The sequence below is a fragment of the Capricornis sumatraensis genome, chromosome 2, assembly GCF_032405125.1.
Source record: "Capricornis sumatraensis isolate serow.1 chromosome 2, serow.2, whole genome shotgun sequence".
In the NCBI taxonomy this organism is placed as follows: domain Eukaryota; kingdom Metazoa; phylum Chordata; class Mammalia; order Artiodactyla; family Bovidae; genus Capricornis; species Capricornis sumatraensis.
In genome coordinates this window covers 167,301,219-167,327,622 of record NC_091070.1, presented here as the reverse complement: position 1 = coordinate 167,327,622, position 26,404 = coordinate 167,301,219, and the positions used below count along the sequence as shown (strand labels likewise).

At 37.9% G+C, this 26,404-nt stretch overlaps 1 protein-coding gene across 4 annotated transcripts in view; it reads right to left on the bottom strand.

Moving 5' to 3' along the window:
- Positions 1-6,680: 6,680 nt before the first annotated feature.
- USP33 (ubiquitin specific peptidase 33) overlaps positions 6,681-26,404 on the bottom strand; it is a 42,340-nt gene continuing 22,616 nt past the window's right edge. Inside the window, exons 12-23 of one of the 4 annotated variants that reach the window (XM_068966366.1) lie at positions 26,177-26,349; positions 25,982-26,076; positions 25,322-25,355; positions 21,948-21,993; positions 21,327-21,507; positions 20,760-20,886; positions 19,626-19,795; positions 18,411-18,492; positions 17,609-17,717; positions 9,399-9,501; positions 8,191-8,259; positions 6,681-7,765 (exon numbers count right to left, since the gene is read on the bottom strand). In XM_068966366.1, the coding sequence (XP_068822467.1) occupies positions 7,608-7,765; positions 8,191-8,259; positions 9,399-9,501; positions 17,609-17,717; positions 18,411-18,492; positions 19,626-19,795; positions 20,760-20,886; positions 21,327-21,507; positions 21,948-21,993; positions 25,322-25,355; positions 25,982-26,076; positions 26,177-26,349 (1,347 nt within the window). In that variant the 3' untranslated portion in view covers positions 6,681-7,607. The remainder of the gene's footprint in view (positions 7,766-8,190; positions 8,260-9,398; positions 9,502-17,608; positions 17,718-18,410; positions 18,493-19,625; positions 19,796-20,759; positions 20,887-21,326; positions 21,508-21,947; positions 21,994-25,321; positions 25,356-25,981; positions 26,077-26,176; positions 26,350-26,404) is intronic. The other 3 variants (XM_068966367.1, XM_068966368.1, XM_068966369.1) reach the window with 3 other exon arrangements.

Genomic DNA, 26,404 nt, shown 5'->3' with positions numbered 1-26,404 from the left:
TTTTAAATCAAAGTATAGTTGATGAATACTACTACATGTTATAAGTATACAATATAGTGATTCACAATTTTTAAAGGTTATACTCCATTTATAGTTATGGTAACATATTGACTATAATCCCTGTGCTGTACAATATATTCTTGTAGCTTATTTTATATTGAATAGTCTGCTTCCCTTAATCCCTTTCCCTGTACCACCCCACCCCCCCTTCCCTCTACCTACTGGTAACCTCTAATTTGTTCTCTGTATTGGTGAGTCTGCCTCTCTTTTGTTATATTCGTTAGTTTGTTGTGTGTTTTAGAATCCACATAAAAGTGATCAGTTCAGTTCAGTTCAGTTGCTCAGTCATATCCAACTCTTTGCAACCCCAACTCTTTGCACACCAGGCCTCCCTGTCCATCACCAACTCCTGGAGTTCACTCAAACTTACATCCATCGAGTCGGTGATGCCATCCAGCCATCTCATCCTCTGTCGTCCCCTTCTCCTCCTGCCCCCAATCCCTCCCAGCATCAGAGTCTTTTCCAATGAGTCAACTCTTCACATGAGGTGGCCAAAGTACTGGAGTTTCAGCTTTAGCATCAGTCCTTCCAAAGAACACCCAGGACTGATCTCCTTTAGAATGGACTGGTTGGATCTCCTTGCAGTCCAAGGGACTCTCAAGAGTCTTCTCCAACACCACACTTCAAAAGCATCAATTCTTCGGCACTCAGCTTTTTTCACAGTCCAACTCTCACATCCATACATGACCACTGGAAAAACCATAGCCTTGACTAGACGGAACTTTGTTGGCAAAGTAATCTCTCTGCTTTTGAATATGCTATCTAGGTTGGTCATTAACTTTCCTTCCAAGGAGTAAGCGTCTTTTAATTTCATGGCTGCAGTCACCATCTGCAGTAATTTCGGGGCCCTCCAAAATAAAGTCTGATACTGTTTCCACTGTTTCCCCATCTATTTCCCATGAAGTGATGGAATCGGATGCCATGATCTTCATTTTCTGAATGTTGAGCTTTAAGCCAACTTTTTCCCCTCTCCTCTTTCACGTTCATCAAGAGGCTCTTTAGTTCCTCTTCACTTTCTGCCATAAGGGTGGTGTCATCTGCATATCTGAGGTTATTGATATTTCTCCTGGCAATCTTGATTCCAGCTTGTGCTTCTTCCAGCCCAGCATTTCTCATGATGTACTCTGCATATAAGTTAAATAAACAGGGTGACAATATACAGCCTTGACATACTTCTTTTCCTATTTGGAACCAATCTGTTGTTCCATAGCCAGTTCTAACTGTTGCTTCCTGACCTGCATATAGGTATCTCAAGAGGCAGGTCAGGTGGTCTGGTAGTCCCATCTCTTTCACAATTTTCCACAGTTTATTGTGATCCACACAGTCAAAGGCTTTGGGATAATCAATAAAGCAGAAATAGTTGTTTTTCTGGAACTCTCTTGCTTTTTCCAAGATCCAGTGGATGTTGGCAATTTGATCTCTGGTTCCTCTGCCTTTTCTAAAACCGGCTTGAACATCTGGTAGTTCATGGTTCACATATTGCTGAACCCTGGCTTGGAGAATTTTGAGCATTACTCTACTAGTGTGAGATGAGTGCAATTGTGCAGTAGTTTGAGCATTCTTTCGCATTGCCTTTCTTTGGGATTGGAATGAAAACTGACCTTTTCCAGTCCTGTGGCCACTGCTGAGTTTTCCAAATTTGTTGGCATATTGAGTGCAGCACTTTCACAGCATCATCTTTCAGGATTTGAAATAGCTCAACTGGAATTCCATCACCACTAGCTTTGTTTGTAGTGGTGCTTTCTAAGGCCACTTGACTTCACATTCCAGGATGTCTGTCTCTAGGTGAGTGATCACACTATCATGATTATCTGGGTCGTGAAGATCTTTTTTGTACAGTACTTCTGTGTATTCTTGCCACATCTTCTTAATATCTTCTGCTTCTGTTAGGTCCATACCATTTCTGTCCTTTATCGAGCCCATCTTTGCATGAAATGTTCCCTTGGTATCTCTAATTTTCTTGAAGAGATCTCTAGTCTTTCCCATTCTGTTGTTTTCCTCTATTTCTTTGCATTGATCACTGAAGAAGGCTTTCTTATCTCTCCTTGCTATTCTTTGGTACTCTGCATTCAGATGCTTATATCTTTCCTTTTCTCCTTTGCTTTTCGCTTCTCTTCTTTTCACAGCTATTTGTAAGGCCTCCCCAGAAAGCCATTTTGCTTTTTTGCATTTCTTTGCCATGAGGATGGTCTTGATCCCTGTCTCCTGTACAATGTCACAAACCTCTGTCCATAGTTCATCAGGCACTCTATCAGATCTAGTCCCTTAAATCTATTTCTCACTTCCACTGTATAATCATAAGGGATTTGATTTAGGTGATACCTGAATGGCCTAGTGGTTTTCCCTACTTTCTTCAATTTCAGTCTGAATTTGGCAATAAGTTCATGATCTGAGCCACAATCCGCTCCCTGTCTTGTTTTTGCTAACTGTATAGAGCTTCTCCATCTTTGGCTGCAAAGAATATAACCAATCTGATTTTGGTGTTGACCATCTGGTGATGTCCATGTGTAGAGTCTTCTCTTGTGTTGTTGGAAGAGGGTGTTTCCTATGACCAGTGCGTTCTCTTGGCAAAACTCTATTAGCCTTTGCCCTGCTTCATTCATTACTCCAAGGCCAAATTTGCCTGTTACTCCAGGTGTTTCTTGACTTCCTACTTTTGCATTCCAGTCCCCTATAATGAAAAGGACATCGTTTTGGGGTGTTAGTTCTAAAAGGTCTTGTAGGTCTTCATAGAACTGTTCAGCTTCTTCAGCGTTACTGGTTGGGGCATAGGCTTCGATTACTGTGATATTGAATGGTTTGCCTTGGAAATGAACAGAGATCATTCTGTCGTTTTTGAGATTGCATCCAAGTACTGCATTTTGGACTGTTTTGTTGACCATGATGGCTACTCCATTTCTTATAAGGGATTCCTGCCCACAGTAGTAGATATAATGGTCATCTAAGTTAAATTCACCCATTCCAGTCCATTTTAGTGTGCTGATTCCTAGAATGTTGACGTTCACTCTTGCCATCTCATTTGCCCACTTCCAATTTGCCTTGATTCATGGACCTAACATTTCAGGTTGCTATGCAATATTGCTCTTTACAGCATTGGACCTTGCTTCTATCAGGAGTCACATCCACAACTGGGTATTGTTCTTGGTTTGGCTCCATCCCTTCACTCTTTCTGGAGTTATTTCTCCACTGATCTCCAGTAGCATATTGGGCACCTACCAACCTGGGGAGTTCCTCTTTCAGTATCCTAACATTTCGCTTTGTCATACTGTTCATGCGGTTCTCAAGGCAAGAATACTGAAGTGGTTTGCCATTCCCTTCTCCAGTGGACCACATTGTGTCAGACCTCTCCACCATGCCCGCCAGTCTTAGGTAGCCCCACAGGGCATGGCTTAGTTTCATTGAGTTAGACATGCTGTCGTAAGTGTGATCATATTGGCTAGTTTTCTGTGAGTATGGTTTCAGTGTGTCTGCCCTCTGATGCCCTCTTGCAACACCTACCGTCTTACTTGGGTTTCTCTTACCTTGGATGTGAGTTATCTCTTCACGGCTGCTCCAGCAAAGTGCAGCCGCTGCTCCTTACCTTGGAGAAGGGGTATCTCCTCACTGCCGCCCCTCCTGACTTTGAACGTGGAGTAGTTCCTCTCAGCCCGTGCAGCCACTGCTCCTTGGACGTGGGGTTGGTATAAAAGTGATACCATACAGTATTTGTCTTTTTCTTATTTCACTTTAGCCTAATACTCTCCAAGTCCACCAATGTTGCTGCAATTGGCAACATTTCATTGTTTGCATGGGCCAGCAAGTATTCCATTGTGTAGAATATTACTTGTTTATCTGTTTATCTATGGATGTCCACTGAGGTTAGTTCCATGTCTTGGCAATTATAAATAATGCTCTTATGAACATTGGGGTGTATGTGTTTTTTTGAATATGTTTTTGTATTTTCTGGATATATATCCAGGAATGGAATTGTCGGGTCATATAGTAGCTCTCATGCACGTGAATTTGAGCAAACTGCAGGAGACAGTGAAGGATAGGGAAGTCTGGTGAGCTGTATGTAGGCCATGGAGTTGCAGTCAGACACAACTTAGCAACTGAAAAACAATGAACAGCAGCTTTATTTTCAGTTTTCTGAGAAACCGCCATACTGTTTTCCACAATGGCTATACCAATTTACATTGCCACAAAATGTACAAGGGTTCCCTTTTCTTCACGTCCTAGCCAACATCAGTTATTTGTGTTCTGATGATAGCCATTGTGACGGGTGTGAGGTGATATGTCAGTGTGGTTTTGATCTGATTCACCAATTAACACTTGCCACCTCTTGTGATCTCTCTTCCTGCTTTGTCCCATATGTTAATTTCATATAGCATGATTTCAATCCTAAAAACTTAACCATGTATTTCCTACCAAGATCATCCCTTCATACTACTATAGGAGTTATCACACTAGAGAAATTTAATACTGAAATATTATCTAATGTATATTCCCTGGCCAATCCAAATTTCCCCAGCTGTCCTAATATCACTCCTTAAAAATTTTGTCCAATCCAGGATCCAATCCAGGACCATTTTTTGGTAATGTTTTCTTAATCTTCAGGCTTTGTCTTTCATAACTAATTTTTTGAAGCACCTAGGAAAATTATTTTGTATAATATGCCTTTTTAAAAGTTATCTTGATTTCGTCCCTCATGATTAGATTCAGATTAAATATTTTTGGCAGCCTTCTTACACAGATGTGTCCTTGAGTTACACATTTTGAAAAGGAGAAAGAGAATAAGGGATTATATTAAGTGCCAAGTTAAGTATATGTAACAATACCCCTAACTATCATAATCCTATCAAGTATGGCAGACGCACAGATGTTCAGACCACCCTTCAAGAAAGCACTCACTACCAGATGAGGAGAGTGCTTGGCTGACAGCATCTTGCTGTCAGTCCCTTCAGTGTCAATTAGAGGTCATTCTCTTTTCCAGGCAGCCCCTAGTAACAGTAAAAGAGCCAAGCCATTCTTGCCCAGTGTGAGACTTCTCTAAGGGACAACCTTTGTTAGGTTTTCACTGTGCTGCAGAGACTGTCAGGTCTGCATTACGGTCTGCTAACTCCTCCTCAATCCTGCCTCCTATTTTCTTTCACTGATGTTACTCTTCAGAAAGCATTTGCACTTCTTGCTCCATCTCAGTGTCTGCTTCCTGGAAAACTCAGCCTGAAACATTCTTGTTTAAGAGATTAAAAAAAAAAACAGATCTGGGAACTTTAAGTGCTATTTCAAACCAATTCATAGTAGAAAGATGACTTATCTACTAGTAAAGTTTAGGGGCAGGAGAAGAAGGGGACGACCGAGGATGAGATGGCTGGATGGCATCACTGACTCGATGGACGCGAGTCTGAGTGAACTCCGGGAGTTGGTGATGGACAGGGAGGCCTGGCGTGCTGCGATTCATGGTGTCGCAAAGAGTCAGACACGACTGAGCGACTGAACTGAACTGAACTGAAGAGGATATGAATATAAGCAAACGGACTCCAGGGTTCAAAAACTAATCACTTTCATGTTATAAATCAATGTAGTAGTCTTAAATATTGTAGGCCCTCAGTATCTCTTAACTGCAATTTTCCTACTTTTCAGCTCAAGTAGTTCCAAGAAAATCATCCTCAGACAAACCAAATTTTTAAATTTGATATCTATTAACACATATGCCAACTTTTAGCTGAGTCTATGGGGTTAACCCTTTATGTACTGTTTTGTTATGCATTTAGTGACTATAATGTTAAAAAAAAAAGAGTTCTTAGAGACCACTACTCCTTTTTTTTGGCCATCCCATGAGGCAGGTGGAATTCCCCCAACCAGGGATCCAATCCATGTCCCCTGCAGGGAAGTGTGGAATCTTAACCACTGGACCGCCAGGAAATCTAAGACCAGTATTCTTATCAATATTATATATCCCAATGACAGATGCTATTAATGAATCTAATGCTAACACCATAATCTGTTTTAAAATAATTCAGTGGGTGATAATATACCATGGTAAATGAAAACAGTGGTATAAAGTTACAATGACTTTAGTTGTAGTATCATATTTGCTACTTCTCTGCTGTACATATGACTTTGGGCAAGCCACCTAACCTACGTCATAAGGTTGTAACCAGGATAAAGTGTAAGTAACACACTTAGTAGAGTGCCTGAAACATGATAAATGGAAAGCACTAAACCTTTTTTGATTATCTCCTAAATGCCAGGCATAATACTAAGCTCTGGTGATTCAAGCCAGATCAGTAATACCATTCAATCCTTGAAGAGGATCACAGCATAATCATGAGAAAGAAGAAAACTAAAAGGTATCTATATTTTTAAAAATTCAAATAGATTCTAATGGCTCATTATTTAATTTCATTAAATACCAAAACTTTAAATACTGTACCAAATGACTTAATTTGCATATTGCTGATTAAGAAATAACAAGACATTAATATTAACAGACTTTATACCCTTCACCCTTAATATCTGTCAAACAAATACAACATCCAAGTTATAAATTTTTAAATCATTTTTATTGAACTGATTTTAATAATACTGTTTTAGCTGGTGGCAGCTGCCCCAGACCAAAACAAAGCCACTGTGAATGCTATTCAACATTCTCAAAGTAATCCCATTTGTTTTTGTACTTGGAATATAATTAAACTTTTGACATCACATAATCAAGCAAATAGCAGTGCATACTATGTTATTCAAAAAGACTTTATGCATTTCATTTAAAAAATCATTTTGCAAGAGGCTTCAGCATTATCAACACATTCTATATTCATGCTCTCAAAATAAAAGTGCCCTAAAACTAACCCTAAAGTTTTTTTTTACTGTTATTAATAAACACTATTCAGGGTTATAGGAACTGAAATTTAACATTTTACAGTATAAGAGGCAATAAATTATTAATATCTGCTGACACAAATTGCACTCAGACTAAATACATCATTGCTACATTCAAAAAGACATTTTGTAAATATTAATATGCTAATTCATATGCTGCAGTGCAAAAGAAGTGACACCCTAACAGTTTCCTGAGCTTTAGGAAATTAACAACATCTTTCTGACTGTGACACTCAATTTAAAATAGGCTCTTTATAATATGAAGCCATGTCAAAACTATACAATTAAATTAGGTTTTTAGAGAACTGAAAAGATTGGTCAGAGTTATGGTGGTTTAGGGTAATGAAAAAGTTTTCAAAGCAAAAGTATTTACAAAGCTACAAAGGACTATGGATTTACATGTAGTATAAAGATCAAAGATAACCTGATTGCCAAATGATCACAATTATCCCCTCTCTTTCAAAAATATTACACTGAAAGACTTTATAAGTTATCTAGCATTAAATATGCCAACCTGTAGAATATTATACATTTTAACACATTCTTCCATAATGCCCAGTAAGAAGGAAAAAAGCTAAAACATTAAAAATCGAGAAAATAAACATGCTTTTAGGAATGTTTTTGCAAGGGAATATGCTAGGAGATGTGAAAATGATTTCTCATCAGAACTCTATATATCCTCAGAATTACAAGGACCGAGTTTCTACTTCAATTTTTTCTTCTGCTTGTACTGCATCAGGATCAACATGAACAACTGGAGGTCGCAAGATAACTTCGGGCCCTCCACCATATATAGACTGTAGAAAATTCCATGTTTCTTCAGAAATCTGACCAGAATCTGCTCCTAAAAATCAAGTACATAGAGAAAAAACAGTATTTACAAACTTTCATATTCATATTGCAAAAGCTTTCATAATGTACCCCCAATATGAATACTCTAGGAATAATTGGAAAGTTTCAGAACATGAATCTTCAGGCTATCAGCCCATATAGTTATAGGATGCAACTTTATGGTCTGCCTTAAAAAGTTAGAGATTCTTTTACCTACATATTCTTTTTTTTAAATTAATTTTTATTGGTGTACAGTTGCTTTACAATGTTGTATTAGTTTCTATGGTACACCAAAGTGAATCAGCTATATAGCCCCTCTTTTTTGGATTTCCTTCCAATTTAGATCACCACAGAGCATTGAATACTAAGAGTCTCCTGAACTACAGAGTGTGACAAATCACTAACAAGCAAAGGCTTAATAGTATTAGCCAAACTTACCTTGCCTGAGTATCACATTGCCACATTTGGTGACTGCAATTTTAGTGTTATCAATAGGACCTGGAGGATCTAAGTTAAAAGGCAAAACAAATAATCAAAATGTATAAATGCACCAAACAACTACATATTTCTGAACCTGAATTAATGAAGGATACAACTGTTTAATCAGATTATTTTAAAGTCAGATTATTCTAGTCAGTTCTTAACTGTCTTATTCTGAGCTTCTTTCCTTTTGGGTGTTAGTTCCCCAAAACAGAACCAGGAAAGCAGACAAGTAAAGTTTTCTCACTACCACCCAAAATGTAATAAAAATAATTTCTTAACTATCCATTTGGGGATTACAGATTAAAATGCACTTTTAATGCTACAAAAGAACAATTCCTTTGTAATTTAAAAAGAATGCAACTCTCAGTTTCAGACTGTCATTAAACTAAAAATATTATACAATGCAACGTTGAAATGCATATATATATATATATATATTTTGGCTGTACCTCAAGGTTTGCAGGATCTTAGTTCCCTGACCAGGGATTGGACCTGGATCCTTGGTAGTGAAAACACAGTATTCTAACCACTGGCTGTCAGAGAATTCTCAAAATGAATCCTTTTCTAAGGGAAAAAACTTTGTTTTCCCCTTGAATACAAAAGTATAGTGCACCTTCATTATCAAAAAACTTTTAAAAGAAAAAAAGGCACGAGAAAGAAAAAAATACTGTGATCCCACTACAGAAAGATAGGTAAATTATTTTCACATCTTTCTGGTCTTTTGGCCTTTGTACATGTTTGCCTTTAAAAAAAAAAAAAAGTTTCTGACTATGCATACTATATTATAACCTTTTTCATATATCAAGAACGTCTTATTTTTTAATTATTAAACACTGTTATACAAATAACTTTTAAAGTTCATATAGTATCCCATTGTAACAGATGCGCCATAATTTAACCAATCTTATTGTTGGAAGGATTAAAAAAAATTTTGTAATGTTAAGATTGTGGGCTAGTTTTTATTTAGTTCCCTTATACTTTCCATGAATATGCTATAATTTGTGAAAGTTTTTAAAAAATTAAAAATAACCAAAATATAAACTAGACTGTATGATCCCTGATCTCCTGTTCAGTAGTTTAATTCCAAATACATATATTCAAAAAACATTTGTCAAGTAAACAAAAATTTTGCAAAGAATTTTGTCTTTCTGTTACACACTTACCTCCATCTTTACCCTTCACAAAACTTTCCCATTCTCTAAACCATTGCATACTGATGCAATAAAAAGTAGCTGGAGAGTCCTCCTCTTGGAATGCTCTGTTGAGCTACAGAGGGAAAAAAAAAAATCAGTCACTTAAAGTCTAAAACGTGTTTTGTAGCAGAATACAACCATTCTGCTTCATTATCTGATGAGGCCAACTCCTCATACACAAAGAATGTGTTGTACGTTGATGCTAAGTTATCTTAATAGGACATGTTAACACCTGATAAACATTCAATCAATCCATCTATTGAGTTTTAAGACAAAACCCTAGAGTTATGGAATAATTACAGACTTGCATTTTAAAAAACAGCTTTAAAAAGTAAAAAAGTTTTATTAAAGAATAATCCACCTACATTAACATAAAGTTCAGTGGTTTTCAGTTTATAGTTATGCAACCACTACCACAATCCATTAAAACATTTCTGACACCCTAAAAAGTTCCCCTGCACCCATTTGCAATCAATCACTTCATCTCAGCCCCAGGAAACCACTGATCTACTTTGCCCTTTTATAAAAGGAGTTTCATATAAATGGAATGAGACATCACACAGTCATGTTTTGTCTTATCTTCTTTCACTTGCATAATGTTTCTAAGATTCATCATATGCATGCATCAGTAGCTCTACCATTTTTATACTTAGTTGTATTCCATTGTATGGATATACCACATCTTGTTTATCTATTTGGCACCAGATGGGTATATCAATTATTTCCAGTTTGGGACAACTATGACCAATTCTGCTATGAGCATCTGTGTACAGGGTTTTACAGACTTTAATGATCATTTCTCTGGTGTTGTGTGAAAGTTGCTCAGTCTTGTCCAACTCTTTGCGACCCCATAGACTATACATTCCAGAGAATTCTCCAGGCCAGAATACTGAAGTGGGTAGCCTTTCCCCTCTCCAGGGGATCTTTCAAACCCAGGGATCAAACCCAGGTCTCCCGCATTGCAGGCAGATTCTTTACCAGCGGAGCCACAAGGGAAGCCCCATTTCTCTGAAGTAAATACCTAAGAATGAGACTGCTGAGTCACGTGTTGCTGCTGCTGTTCAGTCGCTAAGTTGTGTCCGACTCTTTGTGACCCCATGGAATGTAGCATGTCAGGCGGAGTCCTGTGCTGAGTGGCTGTTTAACCTCTAAAAAATTTTCAAGCTGGCTGTCATTTGGCACGTAACACTACATGCCCACCAACAATATTTATGAGATTTCTAGTTTTCTTCATTTTTGTCAGAACTTGATATTGTCCTCTTGTTTTAGTCATTCTAAAAAGTGTGTAATGGTATCTCACTGTAGCTATAATCTGCATTTTACTAATGACTAATGAGAATGTGTACTTATTCATATGCTTAGTTCAGTTCAGTTCAGTCACTCAGTCGTGTCCAACTCTGCGACCCCATGAATCGCAGCACGCCAGGCCTCCCTGTCCATCACCAACTCCCGGAGTTCACTCAGACTCATGTCCATTGAGTCAGTGATGCCATCCAGCCATCTCATCCTCTCTAGTCCCCTTCTCCTCCTGCCCCCAATCCTTCCCAGTATCAGAGTCTTTTCCAATGAGTCAACTCTTTGCATGAACTGGCCAAAGTATTGGAGTTTCAGCTTTAGCATCAGTCCTTCCAAAGAAATCCCAGGGTTGATCTCCTTCAGAATAGACTGGTTGGATCTCCTTGCAGTCCATAGGACTCTCAAGAGTCTTCTCCAACACCACAGTTCAAAAGCATGAATTCTTCAGCGCTCAGGTTTCTTCTCAGTGCAACTCTCACATCCATACATGACCACTGGAAAAACCATAGCCTTGACTAGACGGAACTTTGTTGGCAAAGTAATGTCTCTGCTTTTGAATATGCTGTCTAGGTTGGTCATTAACTTTTCTTCCAAGGAGTAAGCATCTTTTATTTTCATGGCTGCAATCACCATCTGCTGTGATTTTGGAGCCCAAAAAAATAAAATCTGACACTGTTTCCACTCTTTCCTCATCTATTTCCCATGAAGTGATGGGACCAGATGCCATGATCTTTGTTTTCTGAATGTTGAGCTTCAAGCCAACTTTTTCACTCTCCTCTTTCACTTTCGTCAAGAGGCTGTTTAGTTCCTCTTCACTTTCTGCCGTAAGAGTGGTGTCATCTGCATATCTGAGGTGATTGGTATTTCTCCCAGCAATCTTGATTCCAGCTTGTGCTTCTTCCAGCCCAGTGTTTCTCATGATGTACTCTGCATAGAAGTTAAATAAACAGGGTGACAGTATACAGCCTTGACATACTCTTTTTCCTATTTGGAACCAGTCTGTTGTTCCATGTCCAGTTCTAACTGTTGCTTCCTGACCTGCATATAGGTTTCTCAAGAGGCAGGTCAGGTGGTCTGGTAGTCCCATCTCTTTCAGAATTTTCCACAGTTTATTGTGCTCCACACAGTCAAAGGCTTTGGCATAGTCAATAAAGCAGAAATAGATGTTTTTCTGGAACTCTCTTGCTTTTTCGATGATCCAGCGGATGTTGGCAATTTGATCTCTGGTTCCTCTGCCTTTTCTAAAACCAGCTTGACCATCTGGAAGTTCACGGTTCATGTGTTGCTGAAGCCTGGCTTGGAGAATTTTAAGCATTAGTTAATGCTCATATAGTAAGAATAATGTATATTACAATATTTTACTTATTTTCAAACTGGAATATCTGTCTTCTTGAGTTGTATGAATTCTTTACATAACCTGGATATAAGTCCCTTGATGGTAAGTGATTTACAAATGCCTAGAACTGGATTTCGGAGAAGGAAGTAATCTTGCCTGGAAAATCCCATGGATGGAGGAGCCTGGCAGGGTGAAGTCCATGGGGTCGCGAAGGGTAGGACATGACTGAGTGACTTCACTTTCACTTTTCACTTTCATACACTGGAGAAGGAAATGGCAACCTACTCCAGTGTTCTTGCCTGGAGAATCCCAGGGATAGCGGAGCCTGGTGGGCTGCCGTTGGGGGTCGGACAGAGTCGGACACGGCTGAAGCGACTTAACAGCAGCAGCACTGGACTTGGGTCTACCTTCCTAATGTACGCTTCTTCTAGTATCAGCGTTGCTGGTCTTACTGATTGTCCCATTAACTGAGATGATATACCATCCCACATCGTCTCTGACAATGTAACTAACTTTACACAAAATAAATGAAGAAGTAGGGTCACATCCATAAGATTCACTAACTTTACCATATGTTATTGTTGTTTAGTAGCTAAGTTGTTTCCAACTCTTTAACAACCCCATGGACTGTAGCCCACCAGGCTCCACTGTCCATGGAATTATCCAAGGAAGAACACAGGAGTGGGTTGTCATTTCCTTCTTCAGGGGATCTTCTCGACCCAGGGATTGAACCTGCATCACTTGCATCAGCAGGCAGATTCTTTACTACCGACCATCACCTAAAAGTCACTGGTCTACTGAATACTGTTTTTGTGCCTAGGTGACAAAACACTGTGGGTCTGGTACTGTCCTATATGATGCAGTATATACCCCAAACTGTATAGTCCACGGGGTCGCAAAGAGTCGGTCAAGACTGAGCAACTTTCACACAACACCAGAGAAATGATCATTAAAGTCTGCAAAACGCTGTACATAGGGTTTTCTTAAACATTTGACACAAATGATAAAAACCTAGAAATATTCATATAATACTAGCATCTAATCCTCAGACCCCATCATTTTACTAAATGATCCAATAATATTGTTTATAGGCAAAGAATCCAGTTAAGAATCACCTATTGGGTGATTCCTGGCAGTCCAGTGGTTGAGACCCTGCACTTCCATTTCAGGGGGTGTAGGTTTGATCCCTGGTCCAGAAACTAGGATCCCACATACTGCATGATCAAAAACACAACCCCCAAAAGAGAAAATCCCAAGAATCACCTGCTGCATATAACTTCCCATTTCCTTTCAGTTCAGTTGCTCAGTCGTGTCCAACTGTTTGCGCCCCATGAATCGGAGCACGCTAGGCCTCACTGTCTATCACCAGCTCCCAGAGTTCACTCAAATTCACTCCACTGAGTCAGTGATGCCATCCAGCCATCTCATCCTCTCTAGTCCCCTTCTCCTCCCGCCCCCAATCCCTCCCAGCATTAGAGTCTTTTCCAATGAGTCAACTCTTTGCATGAGGTGGCCGAAGTACTGGAGTTTCAGCTTTAGCATCAGTCCTTCCAGTGAACGCCCAAGACTGGTCTCCTCTAGGATGGACTGGTTGGATCTCCTTGCAGTCCAAGGGACTCTCAAGAGTCTTCTCCAACACCACAGTTCAAAAGCATCAATTCTTTGGCACTCAGCTTTCTTCACAGTCCAACTCTCACACCCATACATGACCACTGGAAAAACCATAGCCTTGACTAGACACACCTTTGTTGGCAAAGTAATGTCTCTGCTTTTGAATATGCTATCTAGGTTGGTCATTAACTTTTCTTCCAAGGAGTAAGCATCTTTTAATTTCTTGGCTGCAATCACGTGATTTTGGAGCCCCCCAAAATAAAGTCTGACACTGTTTCCCCATCTATTTCCCATGAAGTGATGGGACCAGATGCCATGATCTTTGTTTTCTGAATGTTGAGCCTTAGGCCAACTTTTTCACTCTCCTCTTTCACTTTCATCAAGAGGTTCTTTAGTTCCTCTTCACTTTCTGCCATAAGGGTGGTGTCATCCGCATGTCTGAGGTTACTGATATTTCTCCTGGCAATCTTGATTCCAGCTTGTGTTTCTTCCAGTCCAGCTTTATCATGATGTACTCTGCATATAAGTTAAATAAGCAGGGTGACAATATACAGCCTTGACGTACTCCTTTTCCTATTTGGAACCAGTCTGTTGTTCCATGTCCAGTTCTAGCTGTTGCTTCCTGACCTACATATAGATTTCTCAAGAGGCAGGTCAGGTGGTCTGGTATTCCCGTCTCTTTCAGAATTTTCCACAGTTTATTGTGATCCACATAGTCAAAGGCTTTGGCATAGTCAATAAAGCAGAAATAGATGTTTTTCTGGAACTCTCTTGCTTTTTCGATGATCCAGCGAATGTTGGAAATTTGATCTCTGGTTCCTCTGCCTTTTCTAAAACCAGCTTCAGCATCTGGAAGTTCACGGTTCACATATTGCTGAAGCCTGGCTTGGAGAATTTTGAGCATTACTTTACTAGCATGTGAGATGAGTGCAATTGTGCAGTAGTTTGAGCATTCTTTGGCATTGCCTTTCTTTGGGATTGGAATGAAACTGACCTTTTCCAGTCCTGTGGCCACTGCTGAGTTTTCCAAATTTGCTGGCATATTGAGTGCAGCACTTTCACAGCATCATCTTTCAGGATTTGAAATAGCTCCACTGGAATTCCATCACCTCCACTAGCTTTGTTCGTAGTGACGCTTTCTAAGGCCCACTTGACTTTACATTCCAGGATGTCTGGCTCTAGGTGAGTGATCACACCATAGTGATTATCTGGGTCGTGAAGCTCTTTTTTGTATAGTTCTTCTGTGTATTCTTGCCACCTCTTCTTAATATCTTCTGCTTCTGTTAGGTCCATACCATTTCTGTCCTTTATATAATACTATTATTTGCCAGCAAAGGTCCATCTAGTCAAGGCTATGGTTTTTCCAGTGGTCATGTATGGATGTGAGAGTTGGACTATAAAGAAATTTGAGCCCTTAAGAATTGATGCTTTTGAACTGTGGTGTTGGAGAAGACTCTTGAGAGTCCCTTGGACTTCAAGGAGATCCAACCACTCCATCCTAAAGGAGATCAGTCCTAGGTGCTCATTGGAAGGACTAATGTTGAAGCTGAAACTCCAATACTTTGGCCACCTGATGTGAAGAGCTGACTCACTGGAAAAGACCCTCATGGTGGGAAAGATTGAGGGCAGGAAGAGAAGGGGACGAGAGAGGATGAGATGGTTAGATGGCATCACCAACTTAATGGACATGAATTTGGGTAATACTCCGGGATTGGTGATGGACAGGGAGGCTGAGCATGCTGCAATCCATGTGGTCACAGAGAGTCAGACACGACTGAGCGACTGAACTGAACTGAATACTATTATAATTTATTTTGAAGCACGCATTATCCGAAATTCAGCAAGGAAAAGTCCCTTCAAGCTGGCTTCTGTGTACTTCTGACATTTCCCCATCATTCTTCAGAAACTTCTTAACTTTTTGGAATACTATGAAATCCCAAGCTCATCTTGCAATTCTCTTGCCTCAGCCCTGAAAGCAGCCATTTCTCCAAGGAGGGCTGGTCACTTTGACTACAGAAAGATGTTTAGAAGCCAAGATCTGAAGAAAGCTGGGTATGCTCAATCCTACTGGAGTTATCCAGGCCTTTTCAACAACAAGAGTTAGGAAATTAATTTAGGTTCATCATTCATTTCTATCTACATGTACGCATACACACATTCATAGCTCCGTATGTATGTGTATGGGCTTCCCAGGTGGCCCAGTGGTAAAGAATCCACCTGGCAATGCAGGAGACACAAGAGACTTGGGTTTGTTCCCTGGGTCGGGAAGATCCCCTGGAGGAGGAAATGGCAACCCACTTCAGCATTCTTGCAAGGATAATCCCATGGACAGAGGAACCTGGCGAGCTACAGTCCAGAAAGTCCCAAAGAGTTCGACATGACGGAGCACGCACACACATATGCATATGTGTGTGACAGTGAGTTCACAAAGATATCTACAATTTTAATCCAACAACAAAGAGTCCACCTTAGTTTTTTCTCTTTCAGTATTTGTAACTCCTTTATCGGACAATAAGAAATCTGGCTCTCATTATGCCTGTATTATCTGATCAATCCTACACATGGAATCAATCCCACACAAGAAATCCGTCCCTCAAATCTGCCACCACCACTACACTGCGCCTCCTCACATATCCATCTCCAGCCAACATGGAAATCCATTTCTATGTTGCCTGTGCTCCAACACCCTTGACCAGGCCCACGCTACTACAAAAAGCTTTCTTTTCCTTGTCTGGGCTCTGAAACCCCACTGTGAGCCACTGTCCCTGCTCCTATCTCTAGTATGGCAGCCTACCCACCTTCCATATTTCCTGAAAGTCAGCTATGGTCTTCTTGATTTTCACTGACAGTTCTTTTAGTAGTTATTTAAGTCTTGCATTGCTTGTATTCCTATTCTACTCAAAATACTTAGAATGGCTTCTATTGATCAAATCCTAATGGATAGTCATTAGCCATCTATTTAAGTATTCATGGAATGACCTATTTTTAATATTTAACTAAAATTTGCCTCTTTATATTTAGGAAGCAAATGAGGTTCAAGAACAATAAATCAATCCACACCTGTAATATTCTCCTGTGTATGTAAAAATGTCTTTATTTAGGCAAGGGCACACACACAAAAACACCTCTAAATCTATGAAAAGAAACAGGTATGTGTGAAGAGAAGTGTGTGTCCACAACATGAAATGTACTATTCATCTGTAGTATCTACTCAGTAACTTCTCCCCATCTTTTACTAAAAAAAAATCTCAATTTTCCCTTACAGAATTATCCCTCCACCAATATAATTTGAACAGGAATACAGTGAACATGCCTCTCAAGTGACCCAAACTCTAGTAGGATTCTCTATTAGGAATTTGAATAAATAAATAGTTGGAGCTGTTTTACTGACAGTACCACTTTGAAAAAACTTACTTAATGCTACCTAGACAAATTGAAGTGTATTCTTTCTCTCCATAAAACCTGGTTATTCAGCTCTTCCTATTGATTCTGATCAGACTTTCTATTGCCTGTAATCAAGAAACATCTTGTAATATATTCACTTTGTGGGAACTAGGTATAAGTATAGAGAGCTCCCCCAAACAATATTTACTTTACAAAGGAGTAAAAGTAGAGAATGCAATCTGAGTAGATGCCTTCCAAAACAATCACTAGCTTATCGAAATCTATAACTATTTCAGTAAGACTTCTTGCCAGTGCCAATACACAAACCAAAATTTATTACCAATCCATGAAAACAAAAATCCACAAAGGAAGAACTTAACTCACTAGAACTACAGTCACCTTACTGGGGTCTCTCACTGTTATGTGACTATAACACTTAAAATCTATTACAACTTTTTCATCCAATCATTTCACTTACAGAGTTTTTCTAAGGGTCACTTCTTTTTCTTTACTCTAGATCATTTTTCTAATTTGAAAAGCATCATTTTTTTACCCGAATAAAAATTTCCAATTCAGTTTTCCTTCTTTTTTCAATTTTCTCTGCTTCAATCTGGCAAGTGTGACAAATGTACAGATGGTTGACAGCTGGTCCTCCTCCATACCTAAGGCATGAAGAATATTAATACTTATGATAATTTGGAAGAAAGGTGATCTAGGAAATGTATCCAAGTTTTCATAAAATGTAAAAACTAAATTATTGTGAGGACTTGCTTTTATGCTTTTCAGGGTCAATGATTATATCAGTTTATTGATTTGTCTGCTTTATCTATATTTGAACTTTCCCTTACAGCTACTTTTGTTACAAAATGTTTGGGGCAACAATAACATACAATAAAAGAAGTAGCTGTCAAAAATTAGCATGTTTATATGTTTATAAATCTTAAGTTATACACAGCCACAGTTTTAATCAAGTTTTAATCAGAAGGAGACTTCCCCTGTCCACTCAAATAAGAATTCATGAAATGAATTATTTTCAATATATTTTAAGAAATATATTAGGGGATTGTGTGAAATATTTTTAAATAAAATTTAAAACTTTAGAGAGTTAAATATCACAGCATACCTTTATAGATAGACGATCAGAACAGAAAAATTAGAATTAATTATCTAGATCAGGGCCACTCTAGCTACAAAAGTCTCTCCAGTCATGCTTCAGCGTGAATAAATGAAGGAAAAAGGGAATATTCTACATAAGCAACATACAGCACAAGGAGCACATACAAAATAACCAATCTCTCTTCAACAAATTTCATAAGCTGATTTTCACAACATCATACTGATTAAAAAAAACAAACCTGCTATATAGGTTATCCCAAATGTTCTGAGGCAGCATCAAAACCAGGTCTTCAATATAACCAGCTTTTCGTGGAGGAACACCTAGAAAAGTTTAAAATGAATCTGTCTCGTTCCTTTTGTTAATTTTAACTGATTAATTCTTAGCATTTTTTCAGTTATTATTCTTAAAAAATCTCCCCAAGAGGCAGAAAATTAAGTATAAACATATGTTCCTGAAGATATATTTTCTCTTGAAATATAGAGTAAGTTAACCAAGATGTTCAGGTATTTAACTTACATAAATCTTTACTAAGCATTGACTATGTACTGGGGCAAACCAGAGATAAACCAGAGACAATCTTTTCTTCATGGACCTTATAATCCAGAAGAAGAAATGAAGAATTTACATGAGTAACCAAAATAAAAGGCAGGCACAGATAAAAGCCTTAAAAGGATTATAGGGAGATTCTGAACAGGAAGAGACTTAAGTTAATAGCTCAAGTGGGAGAAAGTAATAAGAGAAAAATTTCACATACAGAAATATTTTCAAAGTTTAGATTTCTAAATCCAATACAGGACATTTCTACTATCTCTTGAGGTTTCACTGCAAAAATAATTAATAAATGAGAATAACAAGTCTTTGACCATGAAATTTAATTAAAAGTGTCACACTAAGGTATTATTTGTCATGGGAACAGGCAGTAACAGTCAGTCACAAAGGCAGAAGTTATATTTAGCAAATAACTGCATGAGGTTTTTTTTTTTGTTGTTAAATTCTAAGTACATTTTTTTGGTTAGGAAAAGAGCCAGCTATTCATTTAGACAAAAGGGATAAGAGCCATGGATACGGTTGGAGCTGGATGTCTCTCAGCTGAGAAAAATGATGAGCAATAGAAGTGATCCCTGTACCTTAATCAGGTGTTTATGCATCTGTCTTTACTAAGAAACTGGAGCTTTGAGAACAGAAACAGTGTTTCTGGTATTTTTAGACTCTAGCACAGCATTTGGAAATGGTACCCAATAAATATTAATATCCATTCTATGAAGAGGCTATAGATTACCCATACTTATAAGAAAAAACTAATTTCTGAGACGACAGTAAATTAAATACATTTATATTGGAATGTAGATGGGAAATGGAAAATAAATGGAAGAGGAAAATCCTTGGCTCTTGCCTTATTTGTAAATTATTTAATAGCAACTTCCTACTACTACTTTTCATTAGAGTTTCTTACCTCCATGAATACAGAGAAAATCATTATTTGAAATAGGGCCAGGTTCAGCAAAGGTCTTAAATTTATTTAGCCACTGTCGAGAAATATAAAACTGAAGGAGACTTGGTTCCATTATGTTCAACAAATTTGATATTCTTCGCCTCTCTTTCTGTGCTTCTTCACTGCTCTTCCTATTAAGGACAATGATTCATTATATTCAATAAGCATTTTACTCCATTAGGCTAGTAAAGTGGATTTTTCCACTTCCTTATTAGACTTTGCATACACACTAATAGAGTTATCCCTCCATGTCCATGGGGGACTGGTTCCAGGAACCCTGCAGATACCAAAGCCTTATATAAAATGGTGTAGCATTTGCATGTAACCTGTGCATATCCTCTCATATACATTAAAATACTTCTAGATTACATAATATCTAATATAATATAAATGCTATGCAAACATTAGTATATAGGGCATAAATGGTAGCTAGATAGTTACTGGTGAGCAATTTCAAGTTTTGCTTTTTGGAACTTTCTGGAATCTTTCCCTCCCCAATATTTCTTATCTGCCATTGGTTGAATCCTCAGATGCAAAACCCATCCACATGGAAGGTGGACTGTACTGTGAATCTTATTAGGTCTTGAAAATTATTCATAAGAAATATATTATACTTTGCTCCCTGCCTCCCCCACTACATTATAACCCTAGGGGTGATATCTAGGTGATAACTACTGGTATCCACATAACTACTGTTAGAAAACAGACATTCAAATGATTGCTAATAAGACAGTAGCTTGTACAATCTTTTAGAGGATACTGTAAAGTATATTATATTAATACCTCCTTTATTGGCTATGTTAGGAGAAAATTTGGTATTTAGTTCCTACTATCAGTGCTTAATTTTTAAAAGTAAAACAAATGTTTCTAAAACAAAATATAACCCTTTGCCCCTCAACTAAATGATTTAACATTTTCTTAACAAAAGATCATTCTACACACAAACCTTCACTTTTACTCAAATAAGGAGAGTAAAACAATTTCTAATCTTTACTCAGCAATCCACTCTGAAAGTCTTAGAAGTCACTATTAACCTCAATATGAGATGCTTTGTCATCTTTGTCAAAACAGCCTACTCATGAGTTATTACCTCACCTGTAGAAGAGAACATAAGCTTCTGCATTTTGTACAGTAGACTCTGAAACTTCAGTGACACTCTGGTCGTCAAATTCATACCAGAGATTATTTAGATTGTTTCGGCAGTAGGCAATATAGTGTCCACCTGAATTCAGGCAGATAAAATTTAAATTATTTCAGTGATATAAAATTAACACAAGAATGGAAGATAAAACTAGTTTTGTAGCCTCACTTCCTACCTAGCAGAGATATAGCAAGAACTAACCTATTTTTTCCAGTAGGTACCCTTACAACCATCATTGGAGGAAATCAAAATCATAACAAAGAATGCAATCTTAAAAAAAAAAAGTGTAAAAATAATCATGTTAAAATCCTATTTATCTTAACACAAAATGTATTTCTACTGTTTTAAACATGAGAGTAAAATTATTCAAATTCTTAAAATTTCTGACATTTTAAAAACCAAAATAAAATAATTAATAAAAATCTTTTACATTTTTTTTTGGTTCAATCAGGCCTTGTTTGAGATCAACTCAGATGTTTCTTTTTTTAATGCAAAATCGTATGTCAAACTTGGATACTTACTACTTGCAGTTCCATGGTGACAAATGACTGACAGAAGATCATAGTTAACAATTTGCACTGGACTATCTTTAGCTAGAAATGGTTGAAGATCCAGGCCTTCCAGTGGAAATGAAACATGGGTACTGATTTTGGTGGAAAACATCAGTTCATGTCTGAATCTTTTAAGATGGATGCACAAAATCTTTTTAAAAGAGAAAGGTAGGATTATTTCAAAATTTCTTGTTCTAGATAAAGGAGTCTATTAAATATACTTATTGTCAAGATTAAACATAATCATCTAATTCTTAATCATCCAATTAACATTCCAGAGATGTTAAAATGTGGAAATCCTGAAATGTGGTACTTCCTAACTCCATAGCTACTGGTTTTTCCAATTTTACACTTTATACCTGCAAGACCCTACAATGTCTGATTAAACTGTGTTTAACACAGTTTTATTTACTGCTAGGGGCACTTACTTGATCCAGTATTTTTAAAATGGATAATCATAATGGGTATACATAGCAATTGGTCAATAGGACCACTTCAATCTTCAACAAATGCTAAAGTATTCACTGCACTGTGTTACATTAAAGCTTCACCTACCGCATAAAATGAAATGAATGGTCATAAAGCCCATACCTCAGGAAACTTTTGTACTTTACAAAACTTTACTCCATTTCTCAACCTAAGGGGTAAAGGGAAAATCAATTTTAATAAAACTGTTTCCCATACAAATCTACAAAACCTTTAGTATTTTCAAATATACAGCAAAATCTTTTAGAAAATGCAGAGACAAAGGTATCAAACTAAAAACGCTTACTACTGAATTATATGCTACCAATTAAAAACATACTAATAAAACACTGGAATCACTTTCTGTTAAAAATTATTTAAATTAAGATAAAACTTCAGAGTTATGTAATTCTTTGATGAGAAATCTACTGTCTGTGGTCTGGCTATGCCTTTACAACATTCATGTATCAGCTGAAACCAGGTAAAATAAAATCCTAGTTTTATAGAATTGGTCAGGTCAATATATTATATAACCTTTATTCTTTTTTTTTTTTGTAAAAATATATCTATTTACTTGGTTACACCAGGTTTTAGCTGCAGCATGTGGAATCTTTTATTAATAGGCCCCCTCCATTGGGAGCATGGAGTCTCAGCCACTTGACCACCAGGAAAGTCCCTACAACCTTTACCCCTGAATGTGGAAATTAATAACTTGAGATAAATAAAGAATGGCTATTATTAATAACCAATTTTTTATTTTTTTGCCATATCACATGGCTGGTAGGATCTTAGTTTCCCAATCAGGGATCAAACATTGGTCCTTGACAGTGAAAGCACAGAGTCTTAACTACTAGTTCAGTTTAGTTCAGTCGCTCAGTTATGTCCGACTCTTTGCGACCCCATGAATCTCAGTACGCCAGGCCTCCCTGTCCATCACCAACTCCCGGAGTTCACTCAAACTCACATCCATCGAGTCGGTGATGCCATCCACCATCTCATCCTCTGTCGTCCCCTTCTCCTGCCCCCAATCCTTTCAGCATCAGAGTCTTTTCCAATGAGTCAACTCTTTACATGAGGTGGCCAAAGTACTGGAGTTTCAGCTTTAGCATCATTCCTTCCAAAGAAATCCCAGGGCTGATCTCCTTCAGAATAGACTGGTTGGATCTCCTTGCAGTCCAAGGGACTCTCAAGAGTCTTCTCCAACACCACAGTTCAAAAGCATCAATTCATTGGCGCTCAGCTTTCTTCACAGTCCAACTCTCACATCCATACATGACTACTGGAAAAACCATAGCCTCGAATAGACAGACCTTTGTTGGCAAAGTAATGTCTCTGCTTTTGAATATGCTATCTAGGTTGGTCATTAACTTTTCTTCCAAGGAGTAAGTGTCTTTTAATATCATGGCTGCAGTCACCATCTGCAGTGATTTTGGAGCCCCCCAAAATAAAGTCTGACACTGTTTCCACTCTTTCCTCATCTATTTCCCATGAAGTGATGGGACCAGATGCCATGGTTTTCGTTTTCTGAATGTTGAGCTTTAAGCCATCATTTTCACTCTCCTCTTTCATGTTCATCAAGAGGCTTTTTAGTTCCTCTTCACTTTCTGCCATAAGGGTGGTATCATCTGCATATCTGAGGTGATTGGTATTTCTCCCAGCAATCTTGATTCCAGCTTGTGTTTCTCATGATGTACTCTGCATAGAAGTTAAATAAGCAGGGTGACAGTGTACAGCCTTGACGTACTCCTTTTCCTATTTGGAACCAGTCTGTTGTTCCATGTCCAGTTCTAACTGTTGCTTCCTGACCTGCATATAGGTTTCTCAAGAGCCAAGTCAGGTGGTCTGGTAGTCCCATCTCTTTCAGAATTTTCCACAGTTTATTGTGCTCCACACAGTCAAAGGTTTTGGCATAGTCAATAAAGCAGAAATAGATGATTAGCTGGAACTCTCTTGCTTTTTCGATGATCCAGCGGATGTTGGCAATTTGATCTCTGGTTCCTCTGCCTTTTCTAAAACGAGTTTGAACATCTGGAAGTTCACGGTTCACGTATTGCTACTAGAGTGCCAGAGAATTCCCAATAATCAATATTAACATATACCTGACAGATCTCAGGGCTTCCTTGGTGGCTCAGAGGTTAAAGCATCCGCCTGAAATGTGAGAGACCCAGGTTCGATCCCTTGGTGGGGAAGATCCCCTGGAGAAGGAAATGGCAACCCACTCCAGTATTCTTGCCTGGAGAATCCCATGTACTGAGAAGCCTGGTGGGCTATAGTCCATGGGGTTGCAAAGAGTCAGACACAACAGAGCAACTTCATTTTCACTGACAGATCTCTACTTTGATTTTGGATTCTGGGGTGGATGCAAGTTCTTTTCCATCTTCATTATTACTTTTTTTTTTAGTTGGCACTGTTTTCCCAAGAAAGATTTCCCCTCTGGGCCAACTCTGTCTTCAGCTATCAAGTGTAACTTCCAGGACAAACTGATAATAAATACTTTCTAATTCACTAGAAGTGTACTTTTCTTTAGAAAGTACAGGCAGCTTTTCTTCCTTACTGACCAAACAGTACACTTTACCTTTTTGTCATGAAGAAGACCAATAGCTGTAGATCAACATTTCCCTGGGTTTTTGACAAAAGCCATAAGCTTGTATTATGAAGATTTTGTATCTTATTAGGAGGCCTTTATTTTTCTATTAGATTCAGAAAAATTTTCTAGTTCATTCTACCTCAAACGTATTTGCTTTCAATTCTTCATTTTTCTTTTCTAACTCATCACCAAGAAGACTTAAAAGCCTAAATTTATTACAAGATAGAAAAAGGCAGCTAGTATAGATATAAAGAAACAAAATCATACTTTTTGGTTTTTTAAATAGTATGATGCTTTTTATTGTTCATATTTTACTTATTTTTTAATTGGAGGATAACTGCTTTACAACGTTGTCCTGGTTTCTGCCATACAACTTGAATGAGTCATAATTATAAATACAACCCTTCCCTCTTGAGCTTTCCTTCCTCCTCAAATCCACACTTTTCTTATCTGTTTTTTTTTTTTTACTTGGCCCTCATATAGCAGGTAACATTACAGACAATATAACCTTTCTGAATTTTACATAGACTTGAAACTATGTACCTTTATAATCACTTTCACTTCTTAAATCTAGCCTGTTACGGTGAGAAACCAGAAGAGAATACTGCATTATTTATGATGGCAGAATTAACCTAGGTAATAAAAATGCACGTTATATATCCTAGTATATGTCTATAATATATACGGAAAATGTTTTATTTGCAAAATGACATACTTACCTTATCTCAAAATACACTGTCACATATTCGCTAAGCCTATTAAATTTGTTAAATTTTTAACCTTGGATTTGTTTTACAGAATAGGTTTCTTCATTTTTACTAGGACAAATCTCACCTGTCCAATTCAAATAACCAAGAAAAATATCATTTAAAATACAAAGCATGCAATTAAAAGCACTGCCAATGACACTTACTTTTTGCATTTTTCACAACTGTACATATTATCACCTGAGGATAGAACAGATCTGGTTATTCCTCTCCAACTAAAAGCAAGCTATTTTCTTTTGGTTTTGCAGTTCTTTGAGTTTGTCACGCTGATTCCGTAGAACAGTAATGCACTTTTCAGTCTCTGCTCAAGTCGGCATATTAACCTTGCCTACAACACCCTTCACCTCCCTCTTGTTTTCAACCCAGAAGGCCCATCTCAAATAACACTGCGCCCATTTATTCACTCAACAAAATTCAGACTGTGTATTGTATGCTGAAGCAAGGTGTTGGCACCTTAAAATAGTGAAGGATTGGATTTAAACACCACTGAGAAATTCAGACTAATTCAGATTCACAGTCTTTTATACTGGCTGAATTTTCTCTTTTCTCAATCTCAGAGCAGATTTAACACACTTCAAATATTGTATTGTCTAGTACTATAGGAGTTTGTATCAGTTATTTCAAGATATTACTTATAGTATTTATGTCGTCATGACAGATGCTGGCACTGTGGCAATATGGGCAAGCACTATTTAAGCTGCCTCAAAATTTAGCTTTTATGAATACATTTCATATTTAGTCCTACTAATATTTTAGCTCATTCACAACAGTTTAATCATAGATGAAAACTATTTTGTATTTCTTACCTTTTAGTTCATCTCTGGCAAAGAAGGCAGCAAGACAATCTTGCAAGGTTACTATTGGACCCCAAAACCAGCTAGGGACACATGAGACAACAAACCTGAAACATCATTGACAGAAAAAAGAAAGGAAATGCTCTGCCAGTACAGCAGAAACAGCGTTTTAACAATGAACTAGTAACAAAGAAAATGCACACATACCTCTTCACATACTCCATGAAAAAAGCGATCCACCCTTGTGGAGCATATGCTTCGCCACATGATCCTGCTTTGACTATAGATGTTGGATGACTTGATGAATGCAGCTTAGCAAGGTCTTCCTTGCCAGGAATCGGCAAGGACAGATCTTGAAACGTCTCGAGGGTTACAGACACCTAAAATTGTTTTGTGTTTTAAGAATGGGATGAAAATAATCCAGCACAAACACCT